Consider the following 25,785-nt stretch of genomic DNA (forward strand, 5'->3'; position numbering starts at 1 on the left):
TCAGATTGTGGTACATGTTCTAATTTCAGATATTTATGGCATTTTATTAATATGCAAGGAAAAAAGTGATAAATGAAAACTTTCAAGTTTGAAAACAATTTATAAAAATCAAATTATATAAATAGATTGAATACCGTACTACAGTTGAGTTTTTAAAACATATTACACACAAACATACTCAAATATTTACAAACAAAAATGCATTGCAACACTACAGTGCTGACATATTTAATACCCAAGTATTTTTGGCATATTTTTACTATTTATTATGTAGTATCAAAAACTGAACTTAGGCAATCGCTAAGTGAAGAAAAATGAATATGTGGTTTATTTAGATAAATTATTTGTACACTTTGTGTTTATGTATTTTTCATTAAATGAAATGGAAACAGTAAAGAACTTGATTATACATACATACACATAATATACATACACACTAAATGAACATGTAATGTATTTTGCTATTCTTAAAACTATATAAGAAACAATTCTCAATTTTTATGAATGTTTTGATTTTATCTTAACTAATTCCTTTACACAACAGAAATAATTATATTTTATTAGTAACTGTCTTTTTTTATATCAAGTCTATCTTTCAATGCATGATTGATACAACACGAAAAAAATTTATGTGTTTTGCTATGTGTTTGTTTACAATGCATGTAATTTTCCGGGACGATGGCATTACATGATGAAGGTACTTATACAAGCACTTTCTGGAGAATCTCTCATGCAAAGCAAATAACTTCAAGTTTATACAGCCACATCATTGAGTTTCTTTTTTTTGGAATTTAAACAATATTTTAACAATTGCAAACATCTGTTATTCTTGAGTAATCTGTCAGATGTTAAATATCGTCCACTATGGTGACTTCAGAAGGAACTCATTAATTTAGGGTTTTTCCAGTAAGGTGACTTCCCAAACCTGAAGAAAATAGTTTGTTTTATTTTAACAAAATACATTTTTATAAAAAGGCGAAAGCAAATATGTCATTGTAATTTAATATTACCCAGTAATTTATGCCCAAACATCCCTTTAGTAAAAGCAATTAATTTTTTATAACCGTATCAAAATAGGCCTCAAACTATATAAAATATGATATTGTTTCTCAACGAGAAACTCCTTTGCTAATAAAAGAAAACCTTTCAAAGATATTCTGTCTTTTGTTTGAATTTTACGAAACAATGACCAAATTTTAACTGATACAATTTGATCACATGAGATTTTTACAATAATACGAAAATAATATAAAAGAAATGGCAAAAAATCCGACATTACTCTTCTGAATCGTTATTGACGCTTTCAGAACGTTTGAATTGTTTGTCTTTGTTGCATTTCTTTCGAATAGCTAAGCAGATGATTGTCATAATGATGATTGGTACAAATATCGAACAAACAACAACAATAATGACAAGTGTTAAGCCAACTGAAAATATAAAACGAAAACATTATGACCCAGTCATTCCTCTTTATGGACATTTGTTTATTACGATTGCTAAACAATAAGTAAAATGTCCGATTATATTTCTCCATGACATCTCATATCTATTTAGAAAAGGAAAATGTTTAATTTCCGCTGATATAGAATAAGAAGATACTTTATGTGTAATGTCAATACTGAACGGTAAACAGTTGTTTTTGATTTCCAGATAATGTAGTAAAACAACGGTTATTCCTTACTAACAATAATACTAACCACAATTTTATGTCTGTTGTTTTATTTTCACACATTAAGTATCCACCTACATTGTTTCAATATTATAAGCATTTCTTAACAAAAAAAAATAAATAAATAAATAAAAAATAAAAACGTAAAAATTTATTTGTAAATACTACAGTTAATGCTATATATGTTATAACGATTCAATTTTGTTATCTTTTTTAAAATTGGTATGATTTTTATAAACTTACATCTGATCTTTTCTTCATTAAAACTAAAATAAGAAAAGAAAACACTATAAAATCCAACAATTTACGTGCTAATAATTTCTTAATAGGTGACTGAAATCTTTATATTTCAAGTTTCTTGAACTTAATGAATGTCAAAGGACAGATTATATACATGTATATACACCCAGTGTCCATATTAAAACATGTTATTTTTGATATGATAAACAAGTCCATTGTTATTGTAAATACTATTTTAATACAACATGCTTATATCATTGATTGGAAGAAAAGCAAGTAGCATTACATTGTATAAAGAAATGTTCTGTGGTTAGTAAAACTGTAATTTCATACTTACACGCAGGAAGGATTCCCTTTCATTACAGAACATTTTTGATTTTCCTGACAATGCCCAAGTAGTGTTTCATACAATTTACAAAGAATCGCTTCATCCGAGCTAGTTTCGTAAGTAACTGTAATAAATCAGATTTAAGCTAAATAAGTACGATGTTTAATGAAATAACAAAAAATCACATGTTCTGATAATTGGATATTAGATTATTACATCATTACACTGACTTACCTGTTATTGAATTTATCTCTACGGTAGTTGCAGAAACTGTTTCATCAGACACTGCAATTGTCTTATGTCTATTCAGAAATGCAATAGTTGCCTTCGTTAGATCGTTTGCAGCTGATGTTTTATTCTCATAAACAACCTCAAATTCTACTATTAAACTTCCGACACTGAAAAGAGACGCGGGCTTTTGATTGAAAAGAAAATGCTTTATATTATATTCTTGTATTTTTTTACTAGTTTTGAGAAAACATGACTACCTTTTTTGACACAAAACATTATAAAACATCTATCTTTATACTTTACAATAACTTAAAACATTGAAAATAATAGGTGCTATTTACAAAGCAAACATACCTTAATCGTAATAAATCTAGGGCCTTTAACGATTTCCCCATATTGTCTTCATATACCTTGGTCAGCTGTAACAATCCAATTATATGAAGATAACAGATTCAATACACAAGATAAGATTTTTCTATTTCAAATGATAATATATATTCTAATTAAGGAAAATCTTCCTAATACCAGTGAATAAGTGAGTGAAATGAAGTGAGAAACAACTATAGACTCTGTTAAACTGAAACAGCGAATAAGACAACACAAGAAACAATTTCAAGGTGAAGAAATTTGTTTATTATACAACAAAGTCGAATATCGTCTGATTTATTTTTTTTCTATGTGTTCTCGACCATTCACTTAAGAGCATGTTTAATGCTGAAACATTAAATGGAAATGTTAAATTTGTTTGTTGATTTTACATCACTTGCTTTGTATCATTACATAAGATTGTTTAGATATAATTGATACCTGTGTTGTTACTTCAAACTTTAATTTTGGATCCGTAATATTCATTTTTGATTGAAATGGAAATATCATAGAAATCGTAGTGTGAGCAAGATTTGCTTCCGGTGACATGGTTGTTGTTGGTGAAACTTTAAAATAAAAACCAGATTATTTATGTTATATATAAATAATTCGATGTGAAAAAGAAAAGTGTTCAATCACTTATTACTACTCCATTTTCATTAAACAGTTTCGGATTAACATTTAACCATTTTATCATCTATGCTAACTATTTTAGTATATTTGTTACCAGATTGTTATCATTAACTTCAAAACATATACATGTACTCGAAAAAAGTAACTTACAAGTTTTGCAGTTGTCACCTTCATACCCGTCCGCACATAAACACTTATATCCATTGAGTTCATCTTTACACGTTACTCCATTTTCACAAGGGTTTTTTGAACAATCATCTATATCTACAACAGTTTGGAATGATTATATATCTATATATTACACATGTATATGCACATAACATAATATTTTTAGGCATAGATATATAGATAGATGGATTTTCTTTGGACCGGGCGGTCAAGGATAACCTACGAAAGTGCAAGCAAGGGTCATTACCTAAGCAGACTCTAGAGACAGCAATGAGATACAAGGGAATCCGGGAACTAGTCCCTAGCTCTTATTGAATAGATTCCTTGGTTCTTTTACATGCCCAGTGTTTAGCACTGATACATGCGAGGATTACCTGGATTTCTTACCAGTACACCTCTAGTTAGGTGGGAAACACTGAAAGTGTTTCTAAAAAAACCCAAGGGTGTTACCCAGGATCGAACTCGGAACATCAGGAGTGACAGTCAGTAGTCTAACCAACTGAGCTATCGCGCCATTTAATGTTATAACATTCAGGCATATCATATCACATATATACAACAATTATACTTACATGGTTAACAAAGTATTAAAAGTATTATTTATTTTGTACAAATGCCTCTTACATTTTAACATTTTTTGTTAGAAGATGAACATTCAAGTTTGAAATTTATTGAAAATGGGAAGATTTATATATAAATTTCCTAACATTAAAATAGCTGTACGCATCATAATTGAAACTGAAATGTCTTTTTCATACAGATTTATAATTCAGACACTATGATATTTATTGAAAATGCATAGATAATTCATGTGTTTATTTTAATACTATACAAACTATTTCCGCTTCTGAAAAAAGATACAATAAATGGAAACGTTACTAACGATGACAATTTCAGGCGATTACATTTAATAGAAATATTCACTATTATCACAGTAAATTTCATTATATCTAGCAACACATGAACAAGTGTCGTTTAAGCAGTTATGATGAAATAGTTTTAATTAAAACTGATATCATTCTTTTTATAATTATAAGCATAACACGTCCAGTATTGCTGCAGTGTATTGTCATATTCTGTGTTTAATGGGATAAACAAGTATTAATTTTTTCACGCATTGCCATATCAACAGAAAAGATCATTAGATGTTACAATTTAATTTTTTTTCCGTTTAGTACAACAAAAATATATTACCATTGTCACAGTTAGTTCTGTCATATCCAGCAACACATGTGCATTCATATCCATTGATAAGATCCTTACATGTTCCACCATTTTTACAAGGTTCCGATGAGCACTCATTTATATCTGAGACGAAATATAAAAAAATGTTACTAAACATTTTTATTTGTTTACTAAAATGATGTTAGACAGAATGGCTTGTTTTCTTCATATTTAATATCTGAAAGAGTAAATAAGTCAGTTATCGTACTAACCTTTTCTATGTGTATATGTTTTGTTTTGTTTTATAACTCTAATTTAATGTACGGTGTGATTTTACGGCCTCCACACGACAGACAACTTATTATAGTAATGATTTACTTGTATAGATTTACTATCAATAAAAGGAACGTTTTATTTAAGTACATTATTCACAAGATTATTATCTATAATATAATTTTATTTATTTACACAATTAGTTCAGAACATAAAGTACTTCATTGTATTTTAGCTTATACAAAATTTATCTTAGTTCGATTGTTTAGGCAACTTGAAATTTGCAGAAATACTATTTTTGTTACATTGTCAAAATCAAATCCTTATATATCATCTTTAATATTTTGATGAATAATATCCTACTTAATAGTAACTGTAAACACATTTTCATTTTAAGATCCTTTCAGGTAAATACCACCAATACTTTTCTCGAAGTCAATGGTGTTTAAAGTCTTTTACTGCGATATTGCTTTCAAGTAATAATTAAAAAATCAAAATTCATTACGAACTGTTTGAGTATATATTTAAATTTATTGTTTATTGCCTTTTTTGTTATTATAAGATTGAACTTTTTCGATTGACATGCAAAAGTAAAAATGTAACGATTATAAGATCCTCACCGTTATCACAATTAATGCCGTCATATCCAGCAACACATGTACATTCATATCCATTGACAAGATCTTCACATGTTCCACCATTTTTACATGGGCTTGAAGAGCATTTATTGATATCTGTATATTGATGCTCTAATATGAAAAATAAGGTTAATATGAACATAAATTCATTTATATATGTCATATATACATGTATGATGTTCTTCTTTGACAATCGCTATGGGTCTATGATTGATTTTTAATTTCATAATTTGATAATAGTAATTATAAGTTTGTTTTTGCCCTTGAAACGATCTTCTTTATTACTAATATCGACGAAAACCAAAGAGCAAATCTTTTAATTCCTTTCTTTTATCCTAAGTACGACTGAAGAAAAAACAAAACACACACACACGCGCAAGACACACACGCACGCGCACGCACAGTTAAAATAGTTTTCATCAATTATTACAAGTCACAATATTTCCTACCGTTATCACAGTTTGTTCCAACATATCCAGCAGCACATGCACATTCGTATCCATTTACAAAGTCTCTACAGGCACCACCGTTCTTGCATGGATTTGGGGAGCACTCGTTTATGTCTACATACGTAGGGAATAAAAGTAATTTGTATTTCTCTCGTTAATAATTATTTACTGTATTGAAAATAGTAAAACATTGTCTGGCCAAATAAGATTTTCGAAGTTGTTCCTTTATATGAGGTTTTAAATACAAAGTCCTACTATTTTCGTATGCTAGACGAACCTGTATATTTCTAAAACTATTATGTGCACCATGCCATTATGCTATTATTTTTGTCAACATTTTATTAAGTTAACATTCTTTTAAATATACAAATTCTAACAATTACAAAATTTCTTACAATCAAAAATACAACAATAAAATGTCACCTTTTTCGCAATGAGTACCGTCATATCCAGCAACACATGTACATTCATAATCATTCACAAGATCCGTACAGGTACCGCCATTTTTGCATGGATCCGACGAGCAGTCATTGATATCTGAGACATCATAGAAAAATATCATTTGAAAAGACAGTTACATTTTTATTTTGCAACCGTATTTTTATGTTGGTAGAGAATGATGTCATGTTACTTTGAAAAAGTAAACAAGTCATCTAGTTACCCATTGTATGTTTTACTGTTCCGTTTCAATTTGCGTTCTTATGGAAAAAAAACAACAACACAACAAAACAACATTTCTTTTTGTTGACTTAATCTTTCTTATGAATTCTTGAATGTATAAAGATAGACCCTGCCAAATGAAAAGAGTAGTTAATTAAGTTTAGGATAATGTCTTACTATTATCACAGTTCTTTCCGCCATATCCAGCAACACATGTACATTCGTATTCATTTACAAGATCCTTACAGATACCAAAATTCTTGCATGGGCCGGAGGAACAATCATTTATATCTACATATTGAAATAGAGATTGAAAGGTAAGCGTGCGATTAATGATTACTGTTTTGTATGCATAAAAATCTTTTGTTTTCAAATATAATATTAATCGAGATGTGAATCTTTTCAAGTATAAAAAAATCGCAAAATAATTTCGTTGAGTTGGGGTGATGTTGTAATTATGAAACTTAAAATACATCATTACACTATCACTATTCAATTAATTAAAAAAAACTTTATTTTGACATATAAGAAATGATACTATCCATATGTCTATAAAATTACAATATACTTGAACATGTTACCATTTTCACAGTTGGTTCCATCATATCCTGCAACACATGTACATTCATATCCATTTACAAGATCCTTACAGGTACTACCATTCTTGCAGGGGTCTGATGAACACTCATTTATGTCTTTTTTTTAAATAGAGATGAAAGTAATTGTAGAGATAGCGAATATCTTAGTTATACGTCTTACATATCTTTGAATTTGAAATTGATTTCAATTAATAATATCATAAACAAATCCTGATATATTATCTTTTATAATTTGATGCATAATATCTTACTTACAAGGGTTTTTGGAAGTTTATGTCTGCGTGTTCAAATTGAGAATAGTAATATATCCTATTTTACAGTATTTTAATTCAACTCTTGACCGTTGACTGTGCTATTAAACGGTTAAATGACATATTGACTGAGGCGATAGAGAAATTGAGAAATATGGCATACAAAAATAAGCGCAACAATAACTTTTATGTGCACGCATAGTTAAAAGTTTATAATGTATGGTAATTGAATACGAGTCTGATTCTATATTTAGATGAGGGAATATCCAATTTAGCCATTAAAAATACCACTACTGCCTGTGATCATGATAAGTAACATTTTTGTAGAGTACTGTTTGGTCAAATGAGATTTCTGATTTTATCCTTTTGTTAGTTTCGAATGTTGTAAATGATTTCTTGTTTACGTTTCCTTGATATTTTTTTGACGTGTGTCTTTTTTCATCAATGATTATTTTCAAAAAAATAATAGCTCATTTTATGCTGGATGTTTGTAGAAAGACACACGCAAAACATGCAAAACCATAATTTTCTGCACCGAAATCTTCATTTATAATAATTGTTACTTTAACACAGCAACAAACAAATGTATCAAATAAATTGCAAATTCATAAAAAACACGTGTATACTATAATAATATATGTAGGAATATATCCTTATATCACACTCATTGCCGTTATGTCCAGCAACACAAGTATATTCTTAATCATTGACAAGGTCCTTATAGGCACCATTATTGCAAAGGCAGAACACTCGTCTATATCTGCGATTTGTATCATTTTAAATCATATGTATCTTGTTAAAGCTTAAAAGATATGTTATTTTCTGTTAAAAATTTAAGTGAAAGCGTGTAATTGCACGTGCGTTTGTGTGCATGTGTGTTCGTCTGTGATTCAGATCAAATTCAGAAATATTACATCCAAACATGCTGGAGTTGTAACTTTATATCTAGGTTTAGAATACACATGCGATACATATAATGTTCATCTCTTCACATTTTTTTATTCAGAACCTTATTTTAAGTATCGAACCTTTACTCTAATTGAACATTGCAGCATATCAAATTCTTAAATAGTTCTTCAGTTTGTATTAAACATGTTCATTCTCACCATTTTCACAGTCTGTTCCATCATAACCAGCAACACACGAACAGTTATATCCATTAACTAGATCCACACAAGACCCACCATGTTTGCAGGGATCAGTTGAACACTCATTGATATCTGTAAATAAATTACAATTTTTGTTGTTTGTAGCAACGAAAAAAATATAACGTGACAATGACTGTTTCCTTTTAATTATTATATCGTTCAGGTTAACATCTTAAACTGTTTAAATTTATTGTACTTGTTATTGTACAATCATTTTGAATGATGGTTTTCTAATAAGAGGTTATTTGTTGTTTGCTTATGTTCCATTGGTAGTAAACAATAATTCATGTTGTTACATTTGTAAAGCAAACGTATATGTGCACGCATAGTTAAAAGTTTATAATGTGTGGTAATTGAATACGAGTCTGATTCTATAATATCCAATTTAGCCTTTAAAAATGCCACTACTATTTCCTGTGATCATAATAAGAAACATTTTTGTAGAATACTGTTTGGTCAAATGAGATTTCTCATTTTTGTTTAAGATCATATATTAAAAAAGATTTCCTTGCAACAAATGTCAGATCGATTAAGTTGTATACCTTGTTTAGATATTGCAAACAAAATAGCATTTTTATCTGTTTTGGTCATATTAAATATTTATCATTGCATTTGGAAATTTAAAAATCGTGAGCTTCATTCAAATATTCAAATCATAATTTATTTATGTAATAAAAAGTAAATAAAGATAAATTACCGTTGCCACAGTTCGTGCCAGCATATCCAGCAACACATAAACATTCATATTTATTGACCATATCTTGGCAGGTACCGCCATTTTTACAAGGATACGACAAGCATTCATTTATTTCTGAGAAATATATGAAAATAACTACAGTTATTTTTATATGTAAGAAAAAAATATTATCCGTTTGTTAGTTTCGAATGTTGTAAATGATTTCATGTTTACGTTTCCTTGATATTTTTCTGACGTGTGTCTGTTTTCATAAATGATTATTTTCAAGAAAGTGATAGCTCATTTTATGCTGGATGTTTGTAGGAAGACAAACGCAAAACATGCAAAACTATAATTTTCTGCACCGAAATTTTCATTTATAATAAGTGTTACTTTAACACAGCAACAAACAAATGTATCAAATAAATTGCTAATTCATAAAAAAACACGAGTATACTATAATAATATATGTAGGAATATATCCTTATATCACACTCATTGCCGTTATGTCCAGCAACACAAGTATATTCTTAATCATTGACAAGGTCCTTATAGACACCATTATTGCAAAGGCAGAACACTCTTCTATATCTGCGATTTGTATCATTTTAAATCATATATATCTTGTTAAAGCTTAAAAGATATGTTCTTTTCTGTTAAAAATTTAAGTGAAAGCGTGTAATTGCACGTCCGTTTGTGTGCGTATGTGTTCGTCTGTGATTCAGATCAAATTCAGAAATATTACATCCAAACATGCTGGAGTTGTAACTTTATATCTAGGTTTAGAATACACATGCGATACTTATAATGTTCATCTCTTCACATCTTTTTATTCAGAACCTTATTTTAAGTATTGAACATTTACTCTAATTGAACATGGCAGCATATCAAATTCTTAAATATTTCTTCAGTTTGTATTAAACATGTTCATTCTCACCGTTTTCACAGTCTGTTCCATCATAACCAGCAACACACGTACAGTTATATCCATTAACTAGATCCACACAAGACCCACCATGTTTGCAGGGATCAGTTGAACACTCATTGATATCTATAAATAAGTTACAATTTTTGTTGTTTGTAGCAACGAAAAAAATATAACGTGACAATGGCTGTTTCCTTAAAATGATAATATCGTTCATGTAAACATCTAAAAAATTCTTAATTTATTATACTTGTCATTGTACAATCATTTTGAATGATATTTTTCTAATAAGAGGTTTTTGGTGCATCATTCATTTTGTTGCATTTCTAAAGCAAACGTATATTACACCCAATGTTCGCCTAATGTTAATTAAATAATTTTATCTTTAAATCCTGAATAAACCATTCAGAAAAGATCAATCAAAGCTATTTTAAAATATTTCTTATTTAACATAATCATCCTAATATATTAATCGTGAACTTTTCATCATAATACTACCACAATGCTTTTTAGACATGAAGCTAAGGTTTGCTTTCATCGGAACAAACTCGGTGTAAATTATTCATTGATAATATTGTCAATATAAAATGTACTCTCAACATTTTCACAATTTATGCAGTTAGTATTGACTAACACGTGTACATTTGTGTGCATAGACAATATCCTTACATGTACGACAATAAGCGCATTAGTCAATTAAGCAGTTGTAAATTGTTAATAATCAATTCAAGCAAATAATATCTGCTAATCATTTAATTGTTCAGTTGTAATGCTATGAAAAAGGAAAATCTTTTTTTTTTGGTTCTTTTATTCATATTTATTTCATAAAAAAATATCTGATAGGATCAATTACAACGCATTTTTAAACAACTCAAAGTTTCTTTTAAGCTCGACATGCTCATTCCTTTTACTAAATAATGAATATTACCTACATCAACTTGAAACTTACAATTAGTAATATAAATGTCAATAGAAGAACTTTGATTTACCTTTTCCGCAGTTAGTTCCTTCATACCCAGATACACAAGTGCATTGGTAACTATTTACTAAATCTGTACAACTGCCACCATTTTCACAAGGATTGTTTTCACAGTCATTTATATCTTAACAAATAGTATAAGACAGTTTGAAATAAACTAGGTATGAAAAGTATAAAAGATATTATAATCTCGACTTTGAAAAACAATATAAAGATATGTTTTTACCTTGGTTAAACCTATTATTCCAATCTGTGTCAGACTGAATCTGATAGCCTAACTAAGTTGTTTGGGATCTAGTTAAGTGGACAAACGAATTCTGTTCTGATATCTAGTAGAAACATGATTTTTATGATTTTGATCGTGCAATTCTTGCGTTGAGCTACATATATTTTTCCATATTATTGAGTCCAGATCGGAGTGTAGGTGTTTTATTGCTGATTAAAATGCATACTGAAAACCAATTGTTTACATATTTTTCTTAAGCAAAAAATAAAATAAAATAAATAAACAACAACTACAGAAAAACCACAGTTATGTACAAATATAACATAACAAACCAATTTCACAATTTGCACCAGTATAACCATCAACACATCGACATACTCTTGAATTTAAATATTCCTCACACGTTCCTCCATTCTCGCATTGGTTTGCTGCACAACTGTCCGATTCTGTGATAAAGAGTAAAAGTATGTACAATCAGAAAAAAACTAGAACAAAGTCAATATATAAGATCTTAATCTTGATTTTGTCTCTATTAAAGAAAAACGTTTTATATATTTTACTTACAGTTCGTAATGCAGAGTAAAATTTCGATAAAAGAATAGTATCATAACAATAAACTAATACCATATGTAAACGACTGTAATATTCGTTTGGCGTATTTTTTCAACTAAAGGTGAAGTAACGATATAATACGAAATCCCTACTGGCATTGTTCCAGTAGGCTTTCCTAGATAATTCAGATCCTACCAGTTTCGAGACTGTGTAGCAACATCATAAAGGTTATGTTTTAATGGCGGTAAGATTAAAAAAACATTAACGAGAAAGTAGATATGCGTTGTCATCAAAACAAATATTGCTCAATTACAATTTGCTAAAATATTGCCCATGTCGTAATCATAAAGTAAAGTCACATAAAATAAGCGCAATGATACTAAAAGTTGCATTAATGAGTTACCCCATGAAAGCATGTGCAAGCACACATTTATAAAATCAGTAATTTGCAGCTAAGCCGTACATAGCACAACAGGGTAATGCTTGGGACATCATGAAGTTCCCTATGTGCTGGTGGTATTAGTTGTTTAACCTCCGGATAACGCGAGTGATTCACGCACTGACAAACAAATCTTTTTAATTATCTTTTTTATATTTCCTCGTGATGCAAATGCTCAAGTCGAGGTCACATAAACAGTGTTATTCTTAGATTATGATAGCGTTCTTTGTGATGAAAAAATGTATTTTGCGTCACATTTCAATGAACGTTTATACGCTTTAGAACAGAGTAAAACATGAAAAGAAAACAATTCCTCATACCTAAAAAAAATAAACAATGAACATCTTGGTTTGTCGTCTACAAATCTGGGGTTTAAATCATAATTTTGCCTTAGGAAAAGTGCATTATCAGACCATAATAAAACTTTCAAAATGAAAACTGTATAATCCTGATGTTATAAAAAAGTCTAAGATTTTGATGAGCATCCAAGTGTATGGAACTAGTTAATGTGATATTTACTGAGAGTTTAGGCAGCGATTTGTGATTTGCTTATAATATCATTATCGACATAGTACTATGTTACAGGGACTAATGTTTGTTTATTTTTGCTTTTTTTTTTGTCATGACGGGACGGTTTCATTTGATATAAGTCTAATATAATTACGACAACGTTAAATTCCCTTATTCAACAAAAATGACAATATATGTACCAGCAGAACAATTCACTCCAAACGTTCCAGCTAAACATTCACAAGTGTATCCGTTGACGCGATCCAAACAGGTACCTCCTTTCTTACAGGGATTGGCCGAACATTCATCTATATCTAAATAGTAACAAACAATGAAAGAACAAATGACTACACCTATTTCTCAATTAGATACATATATAACTCAAATACCATCAAAGTAAAGTAAATTTAATCAAGTTTATCGTTAACAATATCATATCATGCAAAAGACGTCTACCTGTTTCACAGTGAATCCCCTTAAAACCAGGCTGACACTCGCATGTAAACGTATTAACCCCGTCTTTACATATCCCATTATTTTGACATGGGTGAGATAAACATTCGTTGATATCTGCAAGAAAAAGCTTTACTACCTCATTTAAGAGTGTAACCTAACATATTTTCATTTATGATATAACTGCTTCATTCGATATTCATAGTTTCGTATTCGCCGACATTACAATTATATATAATTCTATCTAAAGAACAATGCTAGACTTCGAGTGTTAATAAACATTAATGTGTATTGATAACACCCATGCTATTTACGTACATAAACAAAATGTTGGACTATGGCCCGATTAATAGTAGGAATGTATTTTATCATTATTAGCTTGTATTCTATTTAGAATAGATACTCGTATATCATATCAAATGGTATACTCCTATAATATTTCGATGTACTTAACCTTATAAACGAACTTACTTATTTCACAATTATTGCCAGTAAAACCGTCAACACAGGAACAAGTATATGAATTTGGGTGGTCTGTACAAGTCCCTTCATTTTCACAGGGGCCTGATTGACACTCATCTATATCTGTAGTTTTTAAAATCATGTTCATAAAATAAAAAAGAAAATAAAGGATGTTGTAATTTAAAAGAGAAAACAGAGCCAGAAATGTTTAATAAAAATAAATTGCAAGAAAACATAAGTACAAACCAATAAATGTAATTTATCTGGAAACATTTTAAATAAAAATTATTTAATGATCATGTTTATCAGTTTTTGGAAATCATACTGATTCTAAATAAATGGAATTTGTTTAGCTCCTGCAAAAACAAACGAATTAGAAAAAGGTAAAACGATTTTTGAACATTTTTCATTATTCCGACATGGCTTACATAAATCAATTGTTTATAGTTCGAGTAAAATCTCATTCGTATGTAGTTGTCATTGCCTTTATTGCTTAGGTCGCTGACTTGACAATAAATGTGGTTGTATACAATGAAGGAGCAATTTAGCCAAGTAACATAAGTTCTCCGAACTACATGCCTAACACTGGTTTGGTAACCGCCAGTATTTGGTTGAGTTTTTTTACCTGGTAAAGTAGCATGGGCAAATTTTGCATTGTCGGACGCAAGCACTTACTCACCTTAACATATAAATAATAATATTCTGTCACATACCTGTCCAATTAAACGCATCAACTGCTGACTGGCAAGCTAAACAACCTACGGGAGACATGTCGTTTTCTGCTACACAATGTCCATTGATAAAACAGAATTCAGGCTTAAATGAAATATGTACGTTTTACTATTATCACTGTTTATATATCAATATAAATATACTGAATTATATATCATTAACAGATTCTTGTAAATAGTTATAAAAATCAAACAGAAAGTATTTAACGTGGTATAAGTAATATTATGGTTTCATCAGATAATATTAAAGTGTGACAACATGTGTAATCTTTTAATTTATAATTCTGTTTTTTTTTATCACTTCAAATAACGTTTGGTTTCAATCGGCATATTTTATCAAATTTTCATGTTTTTAGTCCCTCTTGCAATTGAAACAAATTATGAGACTTTGTGCTCGTCAGAAATTTTCTGTATGCAAATTGAAAATTGACACAACACATCCCCAGCTTATAAATAACATTTGCGACGATACAAACTGCTCGGAATGTCATATATGAGCTATGTGTACTGTTTTAAATAAGCATTTAACTGGAAAGAAGAAATAATAGAGAGCTACCTTTAAGCTAAACGATGCATTTTCAAAAGAAGTATATTTTGCTTCTTGGCAAGACGAGTCAAAAATATGAACACTTTTTTCATTTCCGTACGTGATGCCATTATTGCTGATAGAAAAATCGTACTTCGTAACAAATAAACCTTCAGTATCAGTTACGTTGTCTTGTATGCAACACGCTCCAGTAAATATATCCTCATATTCACCAGAAAAGGACTGTGTTAAAATTATCTCCTTTTCCCCACTAACTGTTATCTGTTAATTAAGAAATGGAACATAAATCTAAAGTTAAAGCTAAATAGAATATATATATTTATTATGCATGTTATAAACTTAAAGCTCAATATTATTAAATTTTGAGACTACTCATTAACAGCATATTTAATATTTTGACATTGCACAGTTAAAACACAATTTTGACGTATATGATACGACATCTTACGTGATACAAAGCAAACAATTTTTTTCTTATTAAGAAAATGTTTCTCTACAGAAATTTATAAACCTTATAGATATTGGCCTGGCATTTAAAACCTTCAAGAATATTTGAAGATCTAACATGGAAACATAAACATTCGTCCCCTTCAGCTAGATCACATTCTCCACCACCTTCTATATCGTCAATTATTAAAGGATCTCTTTCATCTATGTCACATTCTGGTCCATGGAAAAATCCATAACAAACACACTCACCTGGAAAATAATTAAAATGAATTCAAGGACCAATGGCGACAGGATATGATACATAATTAGTAGGGACATCGATTGTCAGAATAATTTTGAAAAATTTGATATATTTGATTGTACTTATGAAAATATGTACTTTATTTAAATTTCTATCAGTTGAAATAATAAGATCATATCAAACATTTTTAACTTACTTTTGTCAGTACATTTGCCGTTGTTGCTACAATTTCCTGGGCATGTATTTTTATAGAATGTAACCACCTTTTCGGTGTTATTTTCAACATATGAAGGTTCCTTTTCTATAATGTTCTTTACAATATTATTAATAGATTCTACATGCGCTGTAGCCCATGACGTATCGTTTCCAACCTGAGGCAAAAATGATATTCAAATAAATACTAAACGTAATTGTGGTGTTTAGGCTTAAACTTTTTGCATAACCAAGATCCTTTCAAACAAAAACAAGTTGAAATAGAAATATGCAGAATTCTATTTAGTCTGCAATGGGATATAACAGAAATATAACAACACTGAAGTCGTCTGAAGTCGCAGCTACGGTGATTAGTAAGTTAAAATGGCGCATTTTCAGCTTAAATATTGAAGATTAACCTACGGTACACTTTCATTTTTCTTCGGCTCGAGCATGCACCTAAGTAGAACCATTGAAATCCCACAGCAAGGGCGGTACTGGAGAGTGCAAGTTGCCCGCTAGCGCAGGCTTAAGCAGAATTTAGCCTTACAACACAAAAACGGCGGAATATTGTATTTAGAAACATCTGCAAATGTGTTCATAGCCTTGAAACGATATTATTGAAGATAAGTTCAAGAGAAAATCTGATTAAATTGTTATATTCTCTTTAGATAAATTCGTGTTGCATTATAATACATACCAATACATCAAATGTACATTGTTTTACAACCTCTTCCGGCTCTTCATTGCCGCCGACTTCCGAATATTTTTGCACGGCTAAACTACCGGAAATTTTTTCTTTACATAACTTCTCAGCTCCTTCTTTGGTGATAAAGTTGTTGTTGTTGTTGTTGTTGTTTTCTTGACGCTAAACAAAAACCGAAATTAACTGGCAAAAATGAGCTATGGTTCAAGAGGTTGTTAAAATATGATGAACCAGATCAACAAACAAAGGCGGTTTCAATGAACGCAAAAAAATATATTATAAACAAGATCATTAAAGAAAGGCGGCGTTCAATGAACGCAATCCCCACACGACCCAGCAAGAAAAACTAGTGGCAAGGAACCCAGGAGGACCCGACACAAAAAAGGGCTGGGCGCAAAGCAAAGCAGAGAACGGACTGGCTAATCACTTAAATGATACTTTAAAAGAAAGAGATGACCCATCATCAAAACAACCTTCCTGACAAATTTCTAGAAAATTTGGATCAAAACTGCAGCCACTAGAGTGTTTACAAGCTTTTTCTATTTTTAACCCTTTTGACCTAGTTTTTGACCGGAGATGACCCATCTTCGAACTTGATCTAGAAATCATCAAAACAACCTTATTGACACTTTTCCAGACTATTTGGATCAAAACTGCAGCCACTAGTGTGTTAACAAGAATTTTTCTATTTTTAGCTCCTGTGACTTAGTTTTTGACCGGAGGTGATCCATCTTTCAACTTGACCTAGAATTGCGTTCATACGACGGTTATCATTAAACCTTCAATGTGACACTATGAAAAGTGGCGTATTAGAAAAAGTAAAAGAATGCATGTGTCCTAAACGAGAAAACAATGGGCAGAACGAAAGAAAATGAAATTTTGAAAAGGGATCAGAGTTTATGAAGCCTGCATATCACAGCTAAGACGTCGAAAGACAAATTTAACAAGAGGGCCAAGATTATCCTGAATCGCTCACCAGAAACAACTGTTTTTTGCAGTGATTATAGAAATAATTTTTCAAATAAACTTGTAGAAAGACAAGTCCAGCTCCAATTCAATTTGCTTCTCTAGTTATTAAGTTTCCTGACACTGTTTTTTTTATAGTAAAAATGATAGGAACCAAGTTTGGTGATCTTCCATCCATTAATTTGTGATAAAATTTGCCTATGACTGTCTTTCGAATTGCTATCTTCCTTTTTTTACTCATCTTAAAAAAAGATAATTACATAATCTCAGTATTTAGATATACATGTATATTCTTTGTCAGGATGACACCACTGGTCAATATTTATTTAAGATAACATAGGTATACTAGTCAACTCGGTCGTTTCTAGTTGAATTATCTTACTCTCTAATAGAAATAAGAAAAATTGTAACTACAAAGAGGAAAAGAGTTCTAGAGCTGAAAGTTATTAACAAAAACAGAAGATGAATTTATTTTTACTATTGCATTTGTGAACACTAAACAGTTCCAGAAATAGATTTTATTATATGTAATTGAACTTTGCCGTTGTGTAGTAGTGTCTAGTGACGTCCTACTTTAGCATGTCAAATGAAAGTCAATGTGCAGATATGTATACTGTTTAGCTACAAATCACATGCCCTAAAATCATTTCTTCAAGATCTTTGAAAATCAACCATGTCATTAAGACTTTCTCACAGCTTTTGAATATTTTTTTATAAAAAATGCATAACCTGTACACATGTATGGAAACCATTCCAACATAAGTTGTTTCCCTTTTAGTACTTAACTATAAATTGATGAAATGTCATGGCCTGGGGCATTTTAGCTTAACTAAACTTAAAGGGGTCAATCAAATTAATATACAAGACTTCCTAAGAATGCTACAGTCATCCATCAATTTGTCCTGTAATAGACGTATGAAGGTTTTTTTTCTATTTTAAGCTTTATCGGCCCGAATAAGGGGTCAATCAAATTCATATGAACAAATTTGATAAAAAAGACCTAAAATGCTAAAGACAAAGTTTGGTGATCATCCATCAATTAGTTCTGTAGCAGAAACTGTTTGAAGTTTTTTTTTCTATTTTTTGCTCTAGAGGCCACTGAAAGGGGCCAATCAAATTTATTTGAACACATTTTGGTAATAGACTATCTAAGAATGCTACAGACAAAGTTTGGTGATCATCAATTAGTTCAGTACAAAAAAAATATTTTTAAGTTTTTTTCTATTTTAAGCCATAGCGGCCCCTAAAAGGAGCCTTACAAATTAATATGAGGCAACTTGATTAAAGGCTATCTAAGAATGCTACAGACAAAATTTGGTGATCATCCATCCATTAGTTCAGTAGAAGAACACAATAATTTTTTTCTATTTTTTAGCTTTAGCGGCCTCTAAAGGGGGCAATCAAATTAATATGAATACATGAGATAGAAGACTACCTAAGAATGCTACAGACGTGATATCTATTTATAGAATGACACTTGTACGTGTGTTATTTTTAGTAAATTACTACAAAAAGCTGCTGTTGAATGATTTTTATTAATATTTTACTAATTAATTGATTGTTTGAAATAGAATTTATGCCATTATAAACATGTAAACATATTTTGAACAAGTTTCGGAAATGCTTACCCAATAGAACACAACCAATTACACTATGCGGTTATATAGACACACATAGTGTACCGTTAATACTGATTTGTTAATATTTACAATAAATGACGTATAATATGTCTTACGTGCTAATAGTTCAACCCCGGTTGGCTCGAACTACCGATCTTTCGAACAAATTAGCACAGGCCCTTCAAGTTTTAGCGAGTATTTGTTACCGATCTTAAAAGATAACAGCATTACCTTGACCCTAGTTTCTTTGTTCGGTGTATTTAGTGGTGTCATTAATTGAAGTAATCTGTCTAATTCTTTGTCATATCTGAAGTTACCATCGGCGTTTCTTTTTCTCCTGTTTTGTACATTACATTTTGTACCAGTTATTGACCTACTCATCGTACAGTTCAAATATTGAGTGGGATAGCATGTTGCTTCTGCTACTCTTTCATCACTTGCGCAAACACAAAACATTCCATTTACATCACCCCAACTATTTAAAAGTCTATGTCCAGTGCTAAATAAGTTGAAATGTTCTGTTTCGCCTGAAGTTAAACTGTAAATACAATGTCTAGATTAGATATCCAATTAAATGTAGACATCTGTTGAGGCGCCTATTTTATTTAGATTATAACATATCTATTACGTCATTTTGTCTGTTTTCCTAAAGAAGAAATGTCAAAAGTAGAAATAACTGAACAATGATATAAGAAATATTTTGTGAAAGAATATTCTTTTATCCAGTTTTAATAAACAATAAATGCTTAACCAGCTGAAATAAAAGTGACCAGCTTTGGCAACCAGCAAAGAGCAAGGCCAGAATGTTAAGGTAACTCATTTTTTTAAATTGTAGTATTGATATTGATCTCCTGAATGGGCAGTTTTAAATTAAAACTAATTACGTCGAATGGAGTGAAATGATACTTCCAAATGATCGAATAGTAAATTGGATTCTTCTCTTTATTACCTCCAGCTTTCTGTAAAGTCTGCAAAATGACTGTTTTGATTGGCGTTATTTATTTCTGAAATAGCCCCGTCTCTATGCCGGAAATCATTGGCAGGATTATTGTCAAACTGTCCACACAATCCTTCAATGTTATACAAGTCTTTAGGTGCCATTGTAATGTCTATGTTCATTGTTCTTTGGTAACTTCCGTCGTATTCATTTTGAAAAAGTTGTACTGTTATTTTAGTTCCAATGGGTGTGAATATCTTAAATCGCAAAAAAGAAGATATATTCAATACCTGTGGTTGCAATAAAAATCATACATTATGTATAAGTAAACAACATTTAAGTTTTAAATTGAATGATACATATAGTCAATATCAAGTAAAAACAATACTCAAGTTTTCGTTCATTTTCTATTAACAAAACAAATAATGCATTCAAAATAAAACATACTTTAGGTATTGCTTTTTTCAGTTCGGCTTTTCTGTTGCCTCATATTTTTGTTAGTCTTATCATTTCTCTAATTATATTGCCACTAGAATGGATAAGATTTGTTTTAGTTCTGTTTGTTTCAAATGCAGTTTACCACTGTTACTGTTATTGCTTTATCATGTCATCCATTTATTTCATTGTTGTCCTCAAGTCAAGTATTTTGCTTTAACATTGCTGAGGAACATAACAAATGCCCAGATTGATTTTAAACTTTTAATGAATAATTGATGAATAACACTTTACCTAAAATAGTACAACAGTGAGTTTATATATCAGAAACACAATCCGTGAGTGTTTATGTATTGTCATAAAGTTTGTGTGTAGATAAATAATACATAGGTTTGTGGGTAACAGTAAAGATATCATCCCGAGGAAAAAGCTTTTATCCGAATGTACTTATGGGTTATTTATTTGATTATAAATGAATTGAGTAATTTTTAAATATTGCATGTATTGTATATCTAGAATGAATTTATTATGTAGTTTTAGATTGTTATACTTTAGTGCCGTTTCTAGAAAATCATGTACATTTGTTTTCCATTGTCCAAGATGATATTTCCTGTCAACAATCAAAGGGATAGAACTTCAACATCCTTGACTTTAATCTATATTTTTAATGTGGTAAATTGTAAGGAAGTTACATTAATCCATCTGATAACACATTAAGTATGAATACGACTACAATTTCTTGGTGAATACATATAAAAGAAAGGGTTATTCTTGCACCAATTTGCAAATTTTTAACTTATATTTTAGTGTTTGGATAATTTGTCAAAATATTATGCCATTCTTTTTCTTTATTATTGTCAACTTTTTGACAACATACTTACATCGTACTTGTAATCATGTCTTTTTACAACTTGTAAAATCCCTCCATCTTCGCATTTTGTAAAACCGAGATAGTTGATACTTCCACATCTATTTATCATGAAAACATCTTTACCCGCTCGTATTGCAATACCACATGCGCAAGTTGCCAATTCATTGTTACAGGTTTTAGTTTGTTGTTGAACCTGCCAGTACGAAGTAATTTATGAATTTAAAGCTACATTAAAACTGAAATATTATGTAAATATCTCTCTTGTGAGTTTAAAATATACAGATCCAATTTGATTGAGTCTATGTCTGAATGATAATCGAAAGTACAACATTTCTCATAATTCAAGTTATCGCATGGTGCGGCGATTTTTCTTTGATGTTCCTCACCTGTTACACGCCCGTAACATGATTTACTTATAATGTTAGCACGGTGCTATATCTCAGATAACTCACACCTTTTATATAGTAGCAACACCCGCAATATCATCCATTTCAAATCCCCGAGAAAAGAACAATAATCGTTTTCATTGAAATAAATTACAAATGACATCTTTTGGCATGTCATTGAAAAATGCTGATCAAATGGCGGTTAGTGTAATACTTGTGCGTCACAATTATTTACAGCAATGTTTTATGTGAATGTGGTCATCTGACCAGTCGGGAACACACACCATACTTTTAATTGGCCCTTACGCTATGGAGTTTACAATAAGAAAAATTGACATGTACCATAAACAGTAACCGATGTTCCAAGTGGGGGCTTTTATTTATTAAGGTAAGCAAAATATAAATTGAAATTAAAAAATTATAAAGAAAATTATAATATGTCGAACTCGACTACTATATAGAAATATCATGGTCTGGGACTGTATCTCGGCTTTTTCCTACAGAAAATGTCCTCATTTTCTGTAGAGAAAGACTCTCGATGTAGCCCCAGGCCATGATATTACCACATAACAGTTTCGTCGCTGTACTATAACTATAACTTACACTTTGTATGCTTTCTTTCAAATTAAGATTAAACATTATTTACACCTTATATATTCTTTAAACATTCACTTATCAACACTCAAATGTCAAATAAAAGATAACGTTTTAATATTTTAGTCATAAATTCTAATGATGAATTATGCATATAAGATAAATTTTAATGATATTATTTTGAGATTTAAGAAAATCAAGTAAGTTCTTTCACATACAAACCTCGATTCCATACTTTGTGTTATGATATAACAGGAACACACCCGGGAAAAGCTGACCGTCCTTACGTTGTTGCTCGTAATACCTAAAAATTTAGAGAAATCATAAACAATTGATTTCATTACTGTAGCAGTTGCAAAACGATTGTGTTTATTTTCATATCACTTTTTATAAATTCAAAATTTCAGCTGACTTATTATTTTACCTCCTTCTAAAAGAATTTAAATAATCATGATGATTATGAAAAAAAATAGTTGCGTTTTTTCTGTTAAGATATAAGAACCATATACTAGAAAAGATGGTGAAATAATGGGTATTAAAACAATAGGAAATTAAATCTTTGACAAAAACCCGGATAAAGTTATACAAAGACTTACACGCCGTCGGCTGATCTCATATGTGGATCTATATGAGAATAACAAATCTTGTTTTTGTATTCTCCATTGTCAGATACGATAACCTTTAAAAACAACATTTTAACATTATTGCTACAATGTATGTTTTGCGGTATCTTACAACAATGCTATAAACTAGTGCTTAACCTAATATTCCAATTTTTTTCAAATGTTTTCATATTTAAATGTTTAAATATAAGAACAATGAAACTAAATTTATAAAAAGATTGGTATATGAATTGCATGCACCTCGTTTTAAATGTACACGCAATAAAAGGGCGCCGGGCCGGGGTAGTAGTAAAGTAAAAAGTTAAACGATTCTTGAACATTGGCTATTGACATAAGAATATTGATAAAAAATGAAAACGAAACTCTAAGAAAGTGCCATTTCTTACACAAAGTGTATTAACTTTCAACGTTCCGAGGAGACCTTCAGAAATTAGAAAACAATTTTTTTTAAGTTATGTCTCTTTTCTTATTAGATGTTCGGGATAGTGCGGCGGGATCGTAAATATTTTGAAATTTATTGCTTGGCAATACTGCTACTTGTTTTATCTGGATTATTATAGTTAGCTAGTTAAATCTTAATGTACACGTCACTTTAAAAAATAATAAAAATATCACAAACGGATATTTATTAGCATCAGAATTAAATATAATATCATGTACATAATATATTTCTGAAAAATAAAAGGAGTGTTTTTTACACAATATATTATATTGTTGCATACAAATTGTGAGACGTACCTTAACTAATGGAAAATTATAATTCCTCCAAATCTTATGCCCCATTGTATCAGGAAATTGTAACAACAGGTAAAAAAGTCGTTTATCATTATAGTTCATGTCGGTTGTCACTATAGAGAAATTGAACACTGTATCAGGGTTCCAAATTGTTCCATTTTTCAGAGTCTGTTGTAAAATGAAATACAATGTTTTTTATAAAATTATACAAAATGCCCAACAAGAAGCAGTAAATGAAATTGAAAAACACATGTGTATAATATTTAAACAGATAAGAATTACATAACGTTATTATCGCAATTTGTTTATTCATCTTCTTCGTTTAGATTTAAAAGATCACAGTATATAAACGATTTGAACCCCAACCGGATCTTGTGAGAAGATCTCAGCATCTAAACGTACACTCAGACGTAATGACACATTAAACTATTAAAAATCGGCTTGAATTTAATATGTTACGGTATGTTATCATTTGAATCATAATAAGAAATAATTTATCTTTGCTAAAATATACATCCATAACCTTCTTCGTAAAATATATGCGCATAAAACGTTGTGCTCTTCGCCTCATATTTTGTTTATGTCAACACACGCCGATTACACAAGCAAATGTATGCCTAATATTGTTTTATTTCACTATAACTTACCATTCATTTTTCTTTGGAAAGCTATAAAGCTAAAATATTACATATGTACTATAAATTGTTTATATTTAGTTCAACGGCATTGTTGTTAGTTTTGACGTGACCGTTATATAACGTCACGTATCAAAAAACCTCGAAATATCATTACAAGATTTTTTTGCAGATTACTTATTTCAACATGTTGAAAGCTTTACACCTACCGTTGATTTCATTCTGCTTTTTTAAACACTGTTTTATATTCTCAGAAATTCATTGACTTTCTTTTTCTGACATGTACGACTTTTATTCTTGTATATATCTTTCATAGACGTCGACAATTTTGGCATCTTTTTAAACGGAGAATATTCGTGAAATTTTGAAATTTTAATTGTCAGTGTTTCAGCTATTGGTGTTATAAACTTCTTTTTTCGTTTACGTTATTGGCTGTGACGCTGAAATTTTTTAAGTAGGAAATTTTATTCTGATCATTATTTATTCTTATTTTCAAGTTGCAGTCTGGATGGCGAATAATTATGTGGTCAATGATGGCATTGAAATTCGTAGTCTTTAAATACTGAACAGTATATGCAGTTGTATTCTTCCATGGTGATCCAAAAGAAAAATATACATAGCATTATATATTTTATTAAACAAATGATTAACAATATTATCAGTTAAACCAATTCTCGATAAATACCTTAGATCCCACCTTATATACTAAAATTCTATTACAATCTTTTATATTTTCAGAATAAGACATGCTGGTAAAATCTTGTTAAAATTTGCAAATATCCTTTTCCTAATTTATTCTTGCGTATTATCTGATAAAAATATCATTTCAACATAGTTTTAGACTATTAAGATGATCAAGAAATTAATAATGTCAATACATTTGCATATCATACTGCGAAACATCAATTAAACCGGCTGATGTTGACCATGACACTCTTTATGTACTGTCATGTTTTATATTTAGAACATCTTTGTTGACATGACAATATCTCAATACTCAAGATTAAATGTTTTGTTGCTGTTTTACTTTACAGTACTGAAAAAAAAGAAGTAGATTTAAAGCCAGAATATCACATTT

At 30.0% G+C, this 25,785-nt stretch overlaps 1 protein-coding gene across 1 annotated transcript in view; it reads right to left on the bottom strand.

The window, feature by feature from the left end:
* Nucleotides 1-774: 774 nt before the first annotated feature.
* Nucleotides 775-25,785, bottom strand: part of LOC132715418 (uncharacterized) — a 38,642-nt gene continuing 13,631 nt past the window's right edge. Inside the window, exons 8-40 of the mRNA XM_060698416.1 lie at nt 24,076-24,240; nt 23,311-23,393; nt 22,937-23,018; nt 21,745-21,927; nt 20,441-20,685; nt 19,723-20,029; nt 16,901-17,068; nt 16,205-16,379; nt 15,829-16,016; nt 15,327-15,578; nt 14,753-14,855; nt 14,049-14,162; nt 13,581-13,694; nt 13,325-13,438; nt 11,956-12,069; nt 11,408-11,521; nt 10,431-10,544; nt 9,515-9,628; nt 8,776-8,889; nt 7,381-7,514; nt 6,997-7,282; nt 6,583-6,696; nt 6,160-6,273; nt 5,693-5,806; nt 4,830-4,943; nt 3,618-3,731; nt 3,276-3,400; nt 2,823-2,887; nt 2,472-2,635; nt 2,247-2,361; nt 1,913-1,935; nt 1,280-1,427; nt 775-925 (exon numbers count right to left, since the gene is read on the bottom strand). Of these exons, the coding sequence (XP_060554399.1) occupies nt 874-925; nt 1,280-1,427; nt 1,913-1,935; nt 2,247-2,361; nt 2,472-2,635; nt 2,823-2,887; nt 3,276-3,400; nt 3,618-3,731; nt 4,830-4,943; nt 5,693-5,806; nt 6,160-6,273; nt 6,583-6,696; nt 6,997-7,282; nt 7,381-7,514; nt 8,776-8,889; nt 9,515-9,628; nt 10,431-10,544; nt 11,408-11,521; nt 11,956-12,069; nt 13,325-13,438; nt 13,581-13,694; nt 14,049-14,162; nt 14,753-14,855; nt 15,327-15,578; nt 15,829-16,016; nt 16,205-16,379; nt 16,901-17,068; nt 19,723-20,029; nt 20,441-20,685; nt 21,745-21,927; nt 22,937-23,018; nt 23,311-23,393; nt 24,076-24,240 (4,545 nt within the window). The 3' untranslated portion in view covers nt 775-873. The remainder of the gene's footprint in view (nt 926-1,279; nt 1,428-1,912; nt 1,936-2,246; nt 2,362-2,471; nt 2,636-2,822; nt 2,888-3,275; nt 3,401-3,617; nt 3,732-4,829; nt 4,944-5,692; nt 5,807-6,159; nt 6,274-6,582; nt 6,697-6,996; nt 7,283-7,380; nt 7,515-8,775; nt 8,890-9,514; nt 9,629-10,430; nt 10,545-11,407; nt 11,522-11,955; nt 12,070-13,324; nt 13,439-13,580; nt 13,695-14,048; nt 14,163-14,752; nt 14,856-15,326; nt 15,579-15,828; nt 16,017-16,204; nt 16,380-16,900; nt 17,069-19,722; nt 20,030-20,440; nt 20,686-21,744; nt 21,928-22,936; nt 23,019-23,310; nt 23,394-24,075; nt 24,241-25,785) is intronic.

The sequence above is a fragment of the Ruditapes philippinarum genome, unplaced genomic scaffold (assembly GCF_026571515.1).
Source record: "Ruditapes philippinarum isolate M1 unplaced genomic scaffold, ASM2657151v2 ctg2656_1_1_1_1, whole genome shotgun sequence".
Taxonomy (NCBI): Eukaryota; Metazoa; Mollusca; class Bivalvia; order Venerida; family Veneridae; genus Ruditapes; species Ruditapes philippinarum.